The sequence below is a fragment of the Brassica rapa genome, chromosome A07, assembly GCF_000309985.2.
Source record: "Brassica rapa cultivar Chiifu-401-42 chromosome A07, CAAS_Brap_v3.01, whole genome shotgun sequence".
NCBI classification, from domain to species: domain Eukaryota; kingdom Viridiplantae; phylum Streptophyta; class Magnoliopsida; order Brassicales; family Brassicaceae; genus Brassica; species Brassica rapa.
In genome coordinates, this window is record NC_024801.2 from 16,122,859 (window position 1) to 16,139,031 (window position 16,173).

General features: G+C 34.4%; 3 protein-coding genes across 3 annotated transcripts; all 3 read right to left on the reverse strand.

The window, feature by feature from the left end:
• Positions 1–559: 559 nt before the first annotated feature.
• On the reverse strand, positions 560–5,837 carry LOC103829759 (dirigent protein 10-like). Its single transcript, XM_033274904.1, has one exon. It carries the CDS (start codon positions 5,227–5,229, stop codon positions 4,012–4,014), a length of 1,218 nt encoding a protein of 405 aa, XP_033130795.1. The 5' UTR covers positions 5,230–5,837; the 3' UTR covers positions 560–4,011.
• Positions 5,838–6,078: 241 nt separating this feature from the next.
• On the reverse strand, positions 6,079–11,792 carry LOC103829760 (glutelin type-D 1). The gene is made up of 3 exons (XM_009105457.3): positions 7,345–11,792; positions 6,482–7,202; positions 6,079–6,392 (listed from the first exon to the last, which is right to left on the reverse strand). The coding sequence occupies exons 1-3, from the start codon at positions 7,538–7,540 to the stop codon at positions 6,239–6,241; spliced, it is 1,071 nt and encodes a 356-aa protein (XP_009103705.1). The 5' UTR covers positions 7,541–11,792; the 3' UTR covers positions 6,079–6,238.
• A 296-nt stretch (positions 11,793–12,088) lies between these two features.
• On the reverse strand, positions 12,089–13,955 carry LOC103829761. Its single transcript, XM_009105459.3, has 2 exons — positions 13,687–13,955; positions 12,089–12,941 (listed from the first exon to the last, which is right to left on the reverse strand). The coding sequence occupies exons 1-2, from the start codon at positions 13,891–13,893 to the stop codon at positions 12,264–12,266; spliced, it is 885 nt and encodes a 294-aa protein (XP_009103707.2). The 5' UTR covers positions 13,894–13,955; the 3' UTR covers positions 12,089–12,263.
• Between the last annotated feature and the right edge of the window lie 2,218 nt (positions 13,956–16,173).

The following is a 16,173-nucleotide window of genomic DNA, read 5'->3' on the forward strand; positions in this document are numbered from 1 at the left end:
ATGTATAGGTTGTGATCAGGAATTGAGATAGCATGAGTTTGAGTTTAGTTGGTTGCTTTACGATTAGAAAGCGACTCTTAGACCATGCATCTTTACTTTAATTACTTTGTTAGTAAAGCTTTTCCATTAACTCATTAGTTAAGGAATCAAATATGTAACCAACTAATCAAAGCTGGGGGTGTTTATATTATGAAATTGATGATCACTTATAATGTTACACGGAGCCTGCTTTCTCCTTTTCGGTCAAAGAATGTCTTTTGTCTTTTTAATCTACATTTCACTAGTAGCAATAGTAAATTGTACTATCGATTCATTGAAATGTAGAATGTCTTAGTTAACTGGCTTACATATTACGACCAGATTGTCGAGATTGTGATTGATTTTCATCAACTAGCTCAATTTTCTTCGATGTTTATACTAGCTTGTAAGATGATTATTTTTGTTAATTGTTATCAGGATAACTTGTCTTAACATAATTGCGTTGTTTCTAGGATGTTCTAGTGACACATTACACCACTAATTAACGCCTAAATTCGTGAATATAATAACATGTTTGAAGGAAGAAAAAAACTCATGATAAGTAGCAGCAATCACACGACTAGTCTTATCTTTAATATACACACCGAAAGTGCGAAATAGCCGGTATCCACTTTAGTATTTGAGGGATGTTAACGTGTTGAATTGATAGGCTTGTTGATCAAAAAAAAAAATGATGGGCTTTGTGTATGCTTCAGGGCCATATGATCTTTGATTCGTTGTCGCGAACTTCTCTGTTTATTTAAGGAAGTTATGCAAGCCCACAACACCTTTGCATGCAAAGCGAGCGCTCTACCATTTGAGCTACATCCCCATTTTAGAATACCTAATTTATTTCGTATTACTTTAATCCCTCCGAATTTGTGGTATATAACACACCACCAAAAGCAAATTTTCTGTAAAACAAGCAGAAAACGTCACGTGGAAGATATATAGTAAGGATTTTCGCGAGTCTCTGAGCACTATAACCCCCAAAAACATTATTTTCACGAACAGTAGTGACAATCCATATTTTTTTTGTAACTTAGCATGTGTTAGTGCAAAACTGCATGCATGGCAATATTTGTAGTAAGATAAACGGTGAAAAGATGGTCACAATATAACTATGCACAAAAGTGTCAAAAGAACCTATACCCCTTCAAACAAAAGCCAACCATGTAAGTTTCAATAGTTTATGCTACAAAAGCACGATACTAGCTAAACTTATGGAGGAACAAAACTCTGTTGGTTAATGCATTAGAGATAAATGATGATATTTGTGTACATAACCCGCTCTGAAAATTAAAGGATTCCAAGCCAAAAATATCTGAAGCCTAAAGTTGATATATCAAGAGAACTAAAAGCTGTGTAGGAAATGGATTTCAATCTGTGATACCCATGAAGGGAATGAGAGCAAAGAATACTAGCTAAAACAGTTTAATATATATATAGTTGATCCTAAAAGACTTAATAATCTGACTTAAGACCCCTAGCCCATTTTTGGTATGCATGTACCCAAATCTCTGTTTGTGTCATTGTCCAATCACTATTTTTGACCGGAACATAACCGTGGAGTGAGTGCGATGTAGCAATGTAGGTTTTGAGCCGGAATCATACCTGACTTTCTTCACTCGTTCGGTTTAGTGATTTGAACCAAATCCAACATATCAAATATAGAAAAGCCCACAATTCTTGGCTCGTTATTCTATACGAAAATTAATAGGAAACAACAAAATTAAAATTAGTAATCGGTGTATTTATTAGTACCAAAATAAAGTAGATATCAATTTCTTCATTGTGAACCAAGAATAAGATTTCTGATGAAATTAGATAAACTATAAATCATAATCGAACCTGATCAGAAAAGTATTGGGGATTTTAAACGTGATTCTTTCCTTTTCCAGATTAGAGATGTGTATCTTTTTTGAAGCGGTTTAGAACATTAGAAAGGAAATAAAGTAGAAAGGAAAATAGGATCTGCTAGTTCAAGATTTGCTTCCAAAACTTTCTCTCATCGATCATTCTTGTGATCTTTCTTGTTTGATAATGGCAACAAGAACGAGAATCCTCAGCTTCGTGTTTGTGATGATGATGACAGGGGCGGATGTAGCTTGATAGGTATGGGGGCACGTGCCCCCTACTAAATATAAATAATTTTAGTTTTAGCTTATGTACGGTGAATTGTTTGGTCAAGTGGCATTGATATCCCTCGGTTGAAATCCAAAGTCTCGGGTTCAACTTTCTCCTGTTTCATTTTTTTATTTTCCTTGTTTTCAGTTGAACTTGTATTTTCCCTTTCATTTTTATTTTCGTTATATAGGATCTGCGTATATTCAAAGTTTTCAAACAAAGAGACATGTATATCTTTTTCTCTGTACCAATATGACTCTACCTCTAGTTTCTTTCCTTCATTTCAATTTTTTTTCTTTCACTTTTCTATCATTCAGGTCCTACATAAATTTAAAATGATTAATTATTTTATTTTTGTCAACTAAATTTCATTTTTTCTTAATTTTAATAATCTATCTCATTTTACTAGGAATGTATATACATATCTTTTATATGTAGTTTATATTTTCGTAGATAAGTTTTTGTTATATTCACTAGAGTAAATAATTATCATTTGAGTAAAAAAATAATTTTAAAATGGGATGAGAAAGTTAAAAAAAAATATTTGAAAATACAAAAACTTCAAATAGTTTTTAGTATATATTATACAGTAATTTATTAGCAGTAAATTTTATTATATATTAATTTTTAAAAATTTGCTTAAATAGAGGTATATGTGCCCCTAATTAAAAAAGTTTCTGGATCCGCCACTGGATGATGATGATCTTCACGGTTCTCTCGGGTTACTGCTCGGCAAGGGTCTACAAAGTCGGAGACTCTGAGGGATGGACAGCCAAGGACGAAGTAACTAAGTTTTCACTATTTCATCACCTCAAACTAAGCTCAGTGCATATTGGGACAGAAACTCAAAGTTCTTGTCATCTATGTTATTGTCATCCATGACCCTTTACGTCCGGTTCCTCCACCAACACCTAGAAAGATCCTTCCTGTCAGAAAAGCCTACAAGGTCGGAGACTCAAAGTGATAAAAAGTGACTTCTATAACAAGTGGAATGAGGAGAAACAGTTTCATGTTGGAGATTCTCAAATTTTCGAATACGCCAACGAAGTCAACGACGTCTACGAAATCAACGGTGATTTAGAATTCATGACATGTGATCCAACTTCTCCTGTAGCTGTGCACAAGACATGACACAATCTTATTAGCCTTACCGAACCAGGAGTTCATTATTTCATAATCTGGTTATTGTGAAGTTGGGCTTAAACTTTGAGTGATGGTGGGACCAGTACCTAAAGCTGTTACTTACCCTAATTTTCCCAAAAAGGTGGACTTGTCAGCTATGGAGCGTCTCAACAACTGGTTACAGACTTCCAAACCCGAAGCCCATCATTAAACCAGCTTGGAGCTATTGTTGTCTCATTCTCTTGTCTCGTTTAGCTTCTTTATTGCTTTGTTACTCTCTGTTATTATTTGATTGAAGCAGTTTCATGTTTAATTTAAATGTAACTGAAGCACAAAACTAACATACAATTTTCATAACAAAAGATACCTTTTAAATATCTCGACAAAAACAAAGATAAAAGTTTCTAGCAAATTCAATATACCAACATTATTGCAATTCCTTTTATTAATACCAAGGGAGACTATTTTTCTTGCATAAGGGTTTATCTTTAAATATATTTTATAAGAAAAACTCTCTAGCCTTTTCTCTCATTTGCATAAAGAGAGTTGTCTTGAAAATGCAAAACAGAAAGAACTGAAAACTTCAACTTCACAAACAAAAACAAAAACAAAAGTTAAACACAAAGTCCAGTTTCATATATTTTCTTACACAACTCTTTCACATTTAGATTACAACTGATAAAACCACATGCACCAACCAAACATTCCCAAACTCCAACATAAGAAGAGGAAAACAAAGCAAAACTAGTAAGATAGATAAACAGTACACTGGAGAACAGTCTCAAGTCCATCAGTGAACTGATGCGGCTGCTGCTGCTGCGTCCCGCTAGATCCTGTAAACGTCTTCACAATCGCAAACCCTCTGGCGTTCACATACTTCCCGGTACCTCCCATAACTCCTAAATGCGATTCCGAAGCCGCTGTCCTATGAACACCAAAGAAGCTTATACTATCTTCATAACCACCGCTCTCAAACATGGCAGTAAACGCCATCGTCTGGCTAGTTCCATCGACCGCACTCGCCACATAGTACCCCTGCGCTTTCCCGAGCAGACCAGACCCCAGTTCATGCCCTTCAGTTAGTTCATCGTCTATCACAGTCATCGTTCCGAACATAAGCATCTGTAGAGCAGAACCGCTCGGGAGCTGGCCGCCGTTAGCCACTGGCAGACCGTTTAAAAGGTTGTTGTTTCCGTTATTTCCGTTGTTTTGGAGAATGTTGGCTGTGGTTCCGCCGAGTCCAACGAGAAGAGGGACGTTGTTGTTGTTGACGATTCCGTTGTTGTTGTTGTTAGATGGAACTCCGTTGGTTATGGGAAGGTTTGCGCCATTGGGTTTAGCGAATGGGAGTTGACCACTCAAAGCCGGGTTTGCGACGACTCCGGTTACGGCTCTCGCTGTGGGGTTCGAACCGCCGAGTATGTCGTGCATAAAGAACACTAATGTGTGGTCAGGACCTACAATACCACCACCACCGCCAAGAGCTGGACCAGCACCTGCACCACCACCAAGGGCTTGCCCGGTACCTACACCAGGACCGGTGGCTGAACCAGCAGCTGGTAAAGGACCGGGACCAGTGGCAGGCAAGGAGCCTGGACCACCACCAACCGGTAAAGGACCAGGAACAGAGCCAGGGATTGGTAGAGGACCAGAACCAGTAGTAGTCAAAGAACCTGAACCACTTGATGAGACTGGCCCTGTACCTGCACCGAGACTGGTGGCAGTAGGACCTGAACCACTTGATGGTACTGATCCTGTTCCTGCACCGAAACCGGTTCCTGCAGAGCCTGAACCAGTTCCAGCAGAATTTGAGCCAGACGCTGGTAAAGGACCAGGGAAGGGACCTGAGCCTGGGGTGGTTGTGGCTGGGAATGTATCTTCTTCGTCAAGAAACCGAGCAGCAGCTGCGAAAGTAACAAAGAGAGCTATAACCAAGAAAGAGAGTATATTTTGACCTGCCATTGAACAAGAAGGATGATCAGAGAAGACAAGATTGTTGTTTGAATTATGTGATAAGCAAATTCTGGAAGTATATATATATAGACAAGAATGAATATATTAAGTAAAAGAGTTAAAAGAAGAAGATGGAGTTGATGAAATGGAGCAGGTGATATAGCTATTTTCCATTATCTGGTGGTTTGGTTCTGGAGAAGAAACATACAAAAACAATTTGAAAATAATCGATTTAACTTTTTCATAAGATTTGAATATTAATTCGTTAAATTACCCAAAGACTATCTAACTCTATAATATAGTAATTAAATTTAACGATCTCACCATGAAAAGTTCGCGCTGCTTGACTTGCCCCCATAATAATTTTAAAATTTAGTATATTTCTTAACAAATTTGATGTCTACACCTATAATCATATGTAAGTTTACACCTATTTTAGCATTTGTGCACCAACTGAAAATAATCTTTGGTTTCGCCCTCACGCATACTTTATTAACTTTAACAAAGGAACCTTTAAATGAGTATAATTATAAATGAATTAGACCGAAATCCTAGTTAAGAGAGTACAGTGCTCTCCGGTTCGATTATCTCGATTCCTGGTATAAGTTAATAACCTTTGTGAAAAAAACTATATATCAGATATAACTGTCATAATGTTTTTTATTTCGTCATCTTTACGGAGTGGACGAGTTATTCAACAAGTATATCGAGATCAGAGAAGTGGAAACAACCTACTTGTTCATGGACCGTAGCTGTTACTCGATGTATACAATAAAAGCACAAGCACGACTACTAGTTTTGGTTGAAACATGATAAGGAATTCTGGAAAGATAAAGACAATATCGATGCAAAAGTATCTGAGAGTCAATTAGAAGAAGTTTTTCATCCTTTCTTATTTATTCAAATCGCAACAAGGAGAAGAGAGCACCATAGTCCATAGAAACCAACAGAAAATAAATAAAACACACTTTCCTTAAACCACAAACGAAACTAAAACCACCAAAGCTTAGTTCATAATCTAGTTGGGAGGAGGGAAGAAAATGGCATCAGAAGTCCTCTTAGATCGGAAAGCCTTCTTCACCTCCGGAGCAACCTTAAATGCCGCCTGCAGAACCTCCGGCGACAATGCCTTCCACACAGATGTCTTCCCCGCCAAGTGAGTGAAAATGGGACTGCCAAAACATTCAGAGAAACTTGTTCAGCAAGCTTCTTTAAATAAACCAAAAAAATATGATAAAAAATAGAAGAAAAAAGATCTTACTCAGGAGTGGTCACAATGGAGAACCAAGACAAGCCATCAGAATCAGCAATCTTGGAAACAACAAAGAACCTAGGAACAATGAACAAAGCACCAGCTTTCACATGAGTCTCAAGAACTCTCTTCCCATCAGCTCCAACCACCTGAACACGACCGCTACCACCAACGATGTAAGTAACTTGAAGAGCAGAGTCACAAGAGAATCCAGGAGAACACATGGAATGCCCATCGATCCTCACAAGATCAGCACCAAAACCAACTTCACCAACCAATGGAAGATTCTTTGTGTTCAACACGACAACTCTTCCTCCATCCTTGATATCAACATCAAGAGGAGCCTCCAAGCAGTTCAACACAAATCCTTCCCTGTCACCTTTTCTAGGTGAAGGCATTTTCAAACTCCCATCAACTTTGACGATCCCGTTTCCTGTCTGAGACCCGACAAGCTTCTTCACTGTGGTCTCATCGAGATCCCATGCTCTGCCTACAAACTCGGTTGAGAAACCGGTGAAGATTCCATTTGAACCAGTTAAGTAAAACTCGGTGAACTGTCCTGCCTTGTGACCCTTGTGAGTCTCACCAAGGAAGAGGATGACTAGCTCAGTGTCTTCATTGTTGAACCACCATGTTACTACACCGAAAGGTATAGCTATGGAATCTCCTTTCTTGATTTCAATCACTTTCTCCTCCTTTTCAGGGAGAACAATTCCAGCTGTTCCAGATCCTGACAAATGTTACACGGAGACAGTACTTTAATATCAGTTTATGGAACCGTTAAATAAAAACATATGAATCACAATAAAAAAAATATTTGCATAAAACAAGAGAGTGACGTAATCAACGGAAAGATCTAAGAAGACACGGACCTTGAAGAACGTAAGCGACCTTGGAGGAATCAGAGTAGCGAGGAAGAGCTAAGCCATACTTCTCGAGAGCGAGCTTAGCGGCTCCAATGTTGCCATCACGTAGCATGGGTAGCTCTTCAGGGCACCATGCAAAGTATGAACCTCCGTCTCCTCCGTACACTTTCTTCGGTAGTCTAGGTGAAAGATCCAACTCCATTGTTAAAACGCTAAAATGAAAACGGTGAAAGAATGATAAAAGGAGAGAGATGACGAAACTTTTGATGTGAGAAGTGATTGATAGAGAGAACGTATTTATAAGGGCTTGAGAATATCTATTCGGTTACTAACTGAGAGTTTCTTGGAAACGTATATTTGACTAAGGATAAATACGCTGATCAACTTGGATAAGTATAGATATAATAATTAATAATTTTAATTTGAGTGTTTTTAGCGATTATTTACCTTATTTTCGACTAATTTCAATATAAATCCATTTAAAATATAATATTTTGTGTATATTATAACTTTTCATTGTAGTGTTAAGTATTAAACAATGTTTCTGTTTACATAAAGAGATCCTGTAATTATTTTTTTGGGCATTCTAAATTTAAAATCTTGTGTTTTCTTAATTGCTATTCAGATTTGGTCAAGAATAACTCAATAATAAAATCCAGTTAATATAAACAAAAAAGGATTAATAGCATCAACTTAGTGATAAGACTACATTTATTGTTTATTGTCAAAGTCTCAAAGATAAAACTCCATTTAATTAATCATTTAATTCATATTAAAACGTATTAGAATAAATTTGGTTGAAATTTTGCAAAGGATTGAAGTTTTTGGCATGTTTGACGTAATCCACTGTGCTATTATTTTGGATAATCAGCTAAATGTTTATCCAGATAATTCTTATCGACTTATCCAGATAATCAGCAAAGGATTGAAGTTTTTAGTATGAGGTTGATTGGTTTGTGCTTTGGTTGCTGTGGACAGCAAAAAATATTTCTACAGCCACAATATTTAACAATCAAGCTTTGCTTTGATTTTTGAAACCTACAGCTTCGTTTCTTTTTTTTCTTTTCTTTTGGCTGTAGACACTAATATTTCCACAGCAAAATAACAGTGCTTTAGAAACTTATTAATAAATCTGTGAGTTTTATAACATACAAAATCACAGCAAAAATCTTACAGCTACAGCAAAAGAATGGAGTAATGAAATCTTCTTCAATTCCACTACATTTGCTAATCCATAATGGAGTAAAATGAGATTACTCTAACAATGGAGTAAAAAAAATCAAAAGAAAAAACAATAGAGTAATCCTTTTTTTTTTTTACGAATACTTATATTTCTTACTTTAAAATGTAATAAAATTAAAATAAAACTTCACTTGTGGAGTTTTTTTTTTGGTCAACTAGTAACGCTTTTCATAAATAGCTTATTTTCCAACTATGGAGAAAAAGTTCACAACACATAATAACAAACCGCTGCTATACTAGTAAATCGAATACATAAACTATGGATAAGAGGAACCATTACACAAAAAATCAAAGGCATAAAAAAGTTCTCTGAACTCGACTCCAACATATAACTGCTAAGGGAGATGAGATGATGCCACTGAGAAAAAGCATACACGCTGCTTCAATATATGAGATATCAAACAAAGTTATACACTGAAAATTAGACAAAGAAAAATTTAATAAATAAAAAAATGTTCAACTCTAATTAGTACAAAGCTTTTTAAAAAAAAAACAAAAATAAACTAATGCGTACCAACTTCTTAGGTCCAAAGTGGACAATATTGTATTAATCGGACAAAATAGAATTGAACATGAGATTTCACAGTCCCAACAATTGGTTTCAAAGCACCAGGTTTGACGAAGATCTGCAAGAAGACCAAAATACCCTTCGAGGAGGAACATGATCCTTTAAATCGGAAGAAGAGGTCTCTGGCAGAGACGTCAGAAGATCATGGAACTTGTGATGTTGTGAGAAAAGCATTCTCAATGCGATTGGGTGCCAGATGTCAAAGACACGACAAGATAAGGTGCCAATGAATATCGCAGAAGAAGAAAAAACATTCGATATTAGTGTGATTCTTAGTTTGAAAGAGAGAATGTGAGGTATCAAACAAAGTCCAACATTTTAAACAAAGGAAAATCTAATGTATAAAAAGAAATGTTCAACTCTAATTAGTATGAGACCTTTTGGAAAGGAAACCAAAAGTAAATCCATGTTGACCAGCTTCTCATACCCAAAGTGGATAATATCGTACTAATCGGACAAAATAGAGTTAGACACGAGATTTCACAGTTCCAATACAATACTTAAGACTGAAACCACAACTGAGGCGGAAATAATAATCAGGGTTTTGGCTTCATTAGCAAAGCCCACTGCTGAAACATATGACATGTCAAACACCAAAACAAACAAAAGCTTATGCCATAAACTTATGTCTCAAAGCTAAAAAACTATTGATAAACATGGGAAGCCTTCCAAAGAGATCTTTAAAGCACATTCAACCGCTAATAAAAAGCTAAAGGTAGCAACACATAACTATGGAAACTTCAAAGGTGTTTGTACACCAACAACCTAAGTCAGAAAGATGAGTAAGAAAGCTTAACAACCCGAAAGAAAAACTGCTTCCCTATCATATAAACATTCCACCATAAATGATGATTTGACATAACATAGATCTCCACACAGAAGTAACCATGGCAAAGATTTGCCCAAACACATCCATGTCCAGCAAGAAACAGTGACCTTTCACAACCAAAACTTAAGCAACAATTGTTTAGAGGTAGAGCCAAGAAGTGGATAAAGAAAAATAACTTAAGCATTTTGATATTTTGTGAAATTTTAAAATGTAAATATTAAATTATTATATAACTAAGAGTTTATTAATGCTTCTAAACCAAGAAGTATTGGGTTCAAACCTTAGAAAATGCAAATTATGCAAATTATAGAAAAAAATGTTTTAAAAGATCTTCAGCATAGTACATGGTGTATCATCGAACATGGATCTCATTGGCCGGCTTGGAGTAAGTACTAACGCAGTCAGACGTGTATTCTCATAAGATGATATAATTTTTGGTTGTAGAATCGTCTATGTAATATTTTTTCATTGTTGTAATAGCATAATTAATCAGATGTTATAAAAAAAATTAGCATATGACTTAAGTTTAGATGCATTGTTGTAACCTTGTGAGATGAATTAAGCAAGTAAATCAAAGCAATAAGTTTTGGTTCGTGATATTTTTAATATATTATAAACTTATATAATTAATTACAGTGTTATAAAAAAATTTACAGTTTAATATAATAAATATACATTATTCAGAGGAGAAATGGTATTAAAATTCAATTTTGTTATAGATAGCCTGTAAAAGCCCACTTAAAATTAAAAGGCTGAGAAAGCTATAATTGAGCGAGCTAACTGTAGCAGAGTCCAAGGCCCACAAAATTGTGGACTATATAAGCTTACGGATTTATGTCTATTGCCCCCACTCTACAAAGTAACATCAAGAAGTTCTGTGCAATTACCAAGGGACAACAAACCTATTTTCTCACTCCTCAAAAGCCAAACATTTTAATTTTCAACTTATGTAACAGTGACTTGACACCGAAGTCACAAAACAATGCACCGTCTTTCAAACTAGTTGAAGGTGAAGGCCGTCCATGGCAGATGCAACTGAGGAAACAGAACATGTCTTGCGCCTAACTTGTATGCATGAACAAGACCAAAAGCCACCTCAATCACTGGTCATAGTCCAACCCATAAAACAGTATTGTCATTACTTAGTTTTTCTTTACCAAAAATCAAGTCTCCTCTGTCATGGCTTGTCTCCCATAGAGCAATGCATCTTCTTTCAAACTAGTGGTTGATGGCCGCTCATGCCAGATGCAACTAAGGAAACAAAACATGTCTTTCGCCTAACTTGTATATATGTCATATGAACAAGACCAAAAGCCACCACAAACACTGGTCACAATCCAACCCATAAACAGTATTGTCTTTACTTAATATTTTTCCAAAAACAAGACCAAGTCTCCTCTATCTCTGATTTGTCTCTCCCACGTTTATGATCTTTGATCTTTATACTTAACAACTACTAAGAGTTAGGCACACACTGATCTCCAAGCTAAAAATAGGTACTAATGGGTATATTTTCATCATAAATAAGTTATATACATATTGATGTTTATATTTTGTTATAATAGGTAGTTTAGAGTCTTTAGACAAACGTTTATATTTTATTAATCGAAAATAAACGGAAAGTACTTTACATTTGACGTTTTGTGTTTATATTAAACAAATTATTTAGGAAACAAATGTCATATTTCCAAATTAAAACAAAAGCACTGAAACTACTGTTTATTCATAAAAATATTATTGTAAGTTTGTAACTCTCTGACCGCCTCCACTTCACAAGTCACCTTCTTCTGCCCATTCAATATGTGGTTGATTGACATCAGTACGTTATCCGGCCACGGTCGATATTTAGAGTCTCGGAAGACTTTCTTACATATCATGTAATACTCACATAATTTTAATTTTATTTACGTAATGCAAATCATATTTGATATCCATTATTTCACTATTCTACCTCAGACAGATTTACCCATTTATGTATTTCGAAAACATAGATCGAGTCAATTTAATTTTAAAAAATTCACATCTAATACTATATACAAAATCAGAATGTTACAATTATAGATTGAAGCAAAATTTGTAGAGATTCAAGAATCAGGACAATATATGGTAAATGCTTGAAATAAAGATTCATGAATACATAAATCCATGAATCTCAAAGCGTTTATACTTCAATGTACACACAAACTCTCATAACCCCATTTATAAAATCTTTACAAATAATATAATCCCAGGCGGCTAACTCAATAACCATAACAAAGCAGAGCAAGAAGAAAAGATAGTAAAATACTAATGAAATCTTTGTCGCTTAGCAAATTCCATTCCAGTAGCAATTCCAGGAACAGAACAGCTTCTGAAGTTGAGCATTGACGTCGTTGTCTTCGTTGAACAACCCTTCATAATATCATACGAGTTCGAAACCGGCGGGACCCTGAAACTCTGTTGAAGCGGCGGAGGATTACGCCACCTTGGAAGAGGACCGGCGACAAGAAGTGTCTGAAGCAACGGTCCTGACTCCATCACAGTCTGAAGAAACTTCCCTTTCTCCGGTAAAGTTTTGCCTTTTATGATCTCATTCATCAATGCTTCAGCTGGATCGATCTTAACCGGTCTCTGCTGAAAATTACTTATCCGGTTAACGGGTCGGTTTCTGAATTTGATTTGGTGAACCGGTTCCGGTAAAATGTTGAAGTTGGAGAATTCGGGAGACGAAACCGGTTCGAGGAACGAGTCAACCGGTGAAGAGCCGTGCGAGTTAGACTCAGTGATGCTCGAGTTAGTTCTAATTGCGAGGAGTTTCTGTAATTGATCTTTAGCTTCATCTCTTTCTTGACGAGCGAGTTTGAGAAGATGAAGAAGACTATTCACTTCGTCTTGATGAAGCTTTGATTCTTCATTGGCTTTTGTTTTCACAGCTTCAAGCTCAAAGGAAGTGTATTGAAGCTTTTGTCTTAATTCATCCATACTCTGTAATAAATATCAAAATGTTAAAAGTAGTTATTTTTTTTGAAGATAAAAAAGTAGTTATTATATGAAAAGAAAGAACTAAAAGTCAGAAATTAGTTAATAAAAAACGAACCGAATCATTGAAGAAATCAACATCTAGAAAATAGTATACTGAATTTGCTCCAAAAAGAAATAAAATAGTATATTGAAAAAGATGATAAACTATAAAATGCATTGGCTTTTTTTTTCCTAATGATGTGAGATAACAACCTTGCGTTCATGGGGTCAAGAATTCACTCAAAACGTTACTAAATGTAAACCAAACATACATTAATCATAAATATATATAAACGTCAGGGCTTGAAAATAATTAAAATTTTAAAATAATAATAATTAAATAAAAAGACAAAAGAAAAATAGTATTTTGAGTTAAATGGCAGAAAAGTACAACAAGTCACATTTTTGTAGGTGAAATGGATTGTTCTTATAGATTTTCATAGATCTTGAGTTTTTTTAATGTCGGAAATAAAAGTGAAATGTCGGAAAGAAAAAAAAGAAGAAGATACAATACTCAAAAACACCAAATGTGAATTATTATAAACCAAAAACTCCAATTAACTATCTTAATCACATCTTAATTACACAGACACACAATAATTCGGAAGGACGAAGCCAAATTCAAAAGCTATAGAACTCTAGAATTGCTCATACATAAAAATGCGAAGACATGAACATAATCTTCATGCAAATTATTAAGAGAACAAACCTCTTGGTAAAACCAAATAGAACCCAACTCTTCCATATTGTTTTGTCTGTTCTTCTCTAGATTCTTAGAGCGAGAGAAAGGGGAGAGAGTAGAGAGAGAGAGAGAGAGAGAGAGAGAGAGAGGGCGTTGCAGGGGAAATATTGTGGGTATTCTTATAGCTGAGAAGAAGAACCCACAGCAAGAGAGGACAAGGAGATGGGCGTTCATGTCATGTCATACGCAAAAAAAATAAAAACAAAATAATAAAAAAGGAAAATGATTAATTTTGTTTGACTCGAAAACTTGGTTAGATTCCATATTTGTCCTTTCTCTCCGAACAGCACTGAGCTTTATTTCCTAAAACCTCTCCCACTTTAGCCGGGGACTTTGTCTCTTCCTTGAAATAATTCGTTATTCTTACTTTTACCATTTTTAGTTTCTTAATACTTATTTTTCTTTTTCTTGACTATCATGCATGACATTTATACACAACATGTAAACATATAACCGTGCATGACAGTTTTTTTTACCATTTTTATACCTATATACATGCATGGCATTTTTGTACACAACATGGAAATTTATGATGTTTAATTATTTATATTAATGTTTATTTAAAATTCAAGAAATATACTTAAAAGAACAAATCTATTATCTTTTAAGAGAGACTAAATTTTATATATAGTGTCAACGATTATATATATATATATATTATATGTCATATTTGTTATTACAGCACTTTGATTGATTGACATGTATGAAATCTTAAGTCAGCAACTTCCATTGTTATTATTTTTTATTTTATTATACTGTTACTTTGAACTTAATGCCTCCTCGCTTCGTATGGCTTTAAATTAATTTCCATAAAATGTTTTGTTGTATTTATGTATTTCCATACAATGCAAGCATTATTTTGTATTAATGAGTAACACACGAAGTTGGCGATTTACATGACAGAAGACTGAAATGGAATTTCTAACGGCATGATATGTGTTTTTGTACAATAATACGCTTAACTTACGCGTTTTAAATGCTAACTTTCGAACGCGTTTTAGTGGTCATTATTGCTAAATTTAAGCAAACATTGGTAAGTATTTAAGTTTTAATATCGAAGTTCTATATATACTAGAAAATATATTTACCCATCAAATTGTTACTCTACACCAGTTGGAAGTATAAAATTGTCAAAAGAATTATCTTCGCGTATTTTTAAAAAATTTCAAACACTAACAAAATGAAAATTGACGCAAAAAAAAAATTCTCAACATAGCTAAATCAACTGTTTCAATTGGTCGTATAAGTACCGAAATTTCCAAGCCTAGATCATTTTATTTTAAACGAAAGATCTAGGTCAAATTGCTAGACTATTTCGCCACTGCATTAAGTTTTTCATTTCAAGTAGTAAATTCATCGAATCAGTAATATCTAAAGTATCAATTTTTAATAACTACATCACTAACTCTTAAAATTCCTTTTTAGTTATAATTAATTAGAGTAAGTTAGGAAAAATAATAGAGTAAGTTAGAGGGTTTTGTGCTCTGGCTTCTGATAGTTAAACTCAAAAGTTATGTATCCGCATGGATGCTCCCAAAATAAATAAGATAACAAAGTTGGCCCCTACCTTTTAAAATACTTGATCAGCGGAGGTTGCACGATGGTTACAATCATTGGCTCTACGTGAATTCAAGAGTGAACAAAACAAAACAATGGGGTATTATTTTATAAATAGATAAGAAATTGAATTAGTATTTTATACAGTGATAGAAAACGTATAATTTTATCAAATATTCTATGAAACCACGAGAGGCTCCTAGATTTCCTTATGAACTGCCCGAGAAACTGAAATACATATACACATATTTTGACTTGTTAAATAAGTAATTAACTAGAGCTTGACCCCGTAGATATTGATTCTTATATTTTTATACATTGATATTTATTTTTCATAATTAGTATTATATATTTTAGATGAATCGTAGTATAACCAATTATATTCTAAAGATCTGGACCGAATCGGGTAATATAATTATTTTTGGTACAAATATCCGAACCCGTTTCAGATACATTTGTTATTTAGTTATTTTTAGGTTTCTATACATCAGAACTGAACTCATCCAGACCCAGAATGACTCAACTCAAAACCCACACATAAATTCATAATATTCAAGTAGGGTCTAATTTAAAAAAAACGATATCCAAAAAAAAATAACCCGTACCTAAATGGATAGTCTATGTTCGTGCCTAACTGATATTATAAACTAATAAAAATGACTATTTCTATGTGTTTGACTAAATTAAGTAAAATAAAAAGATTTTTTTATATAGTAAACTAATTATACTGAGTGAAAAATTAAGTGACAATAAATGTAATGCATCTTTATCATTTTAATTTAATTTATTATTTTATTCACAAAAACATCTTTTTGAATTATGTTTTTGCTACGTAATTTTTCACCGATTGAAACTAAAAAAAACGTTTTAGTAAAACAAACTAACGAACGTTTAACC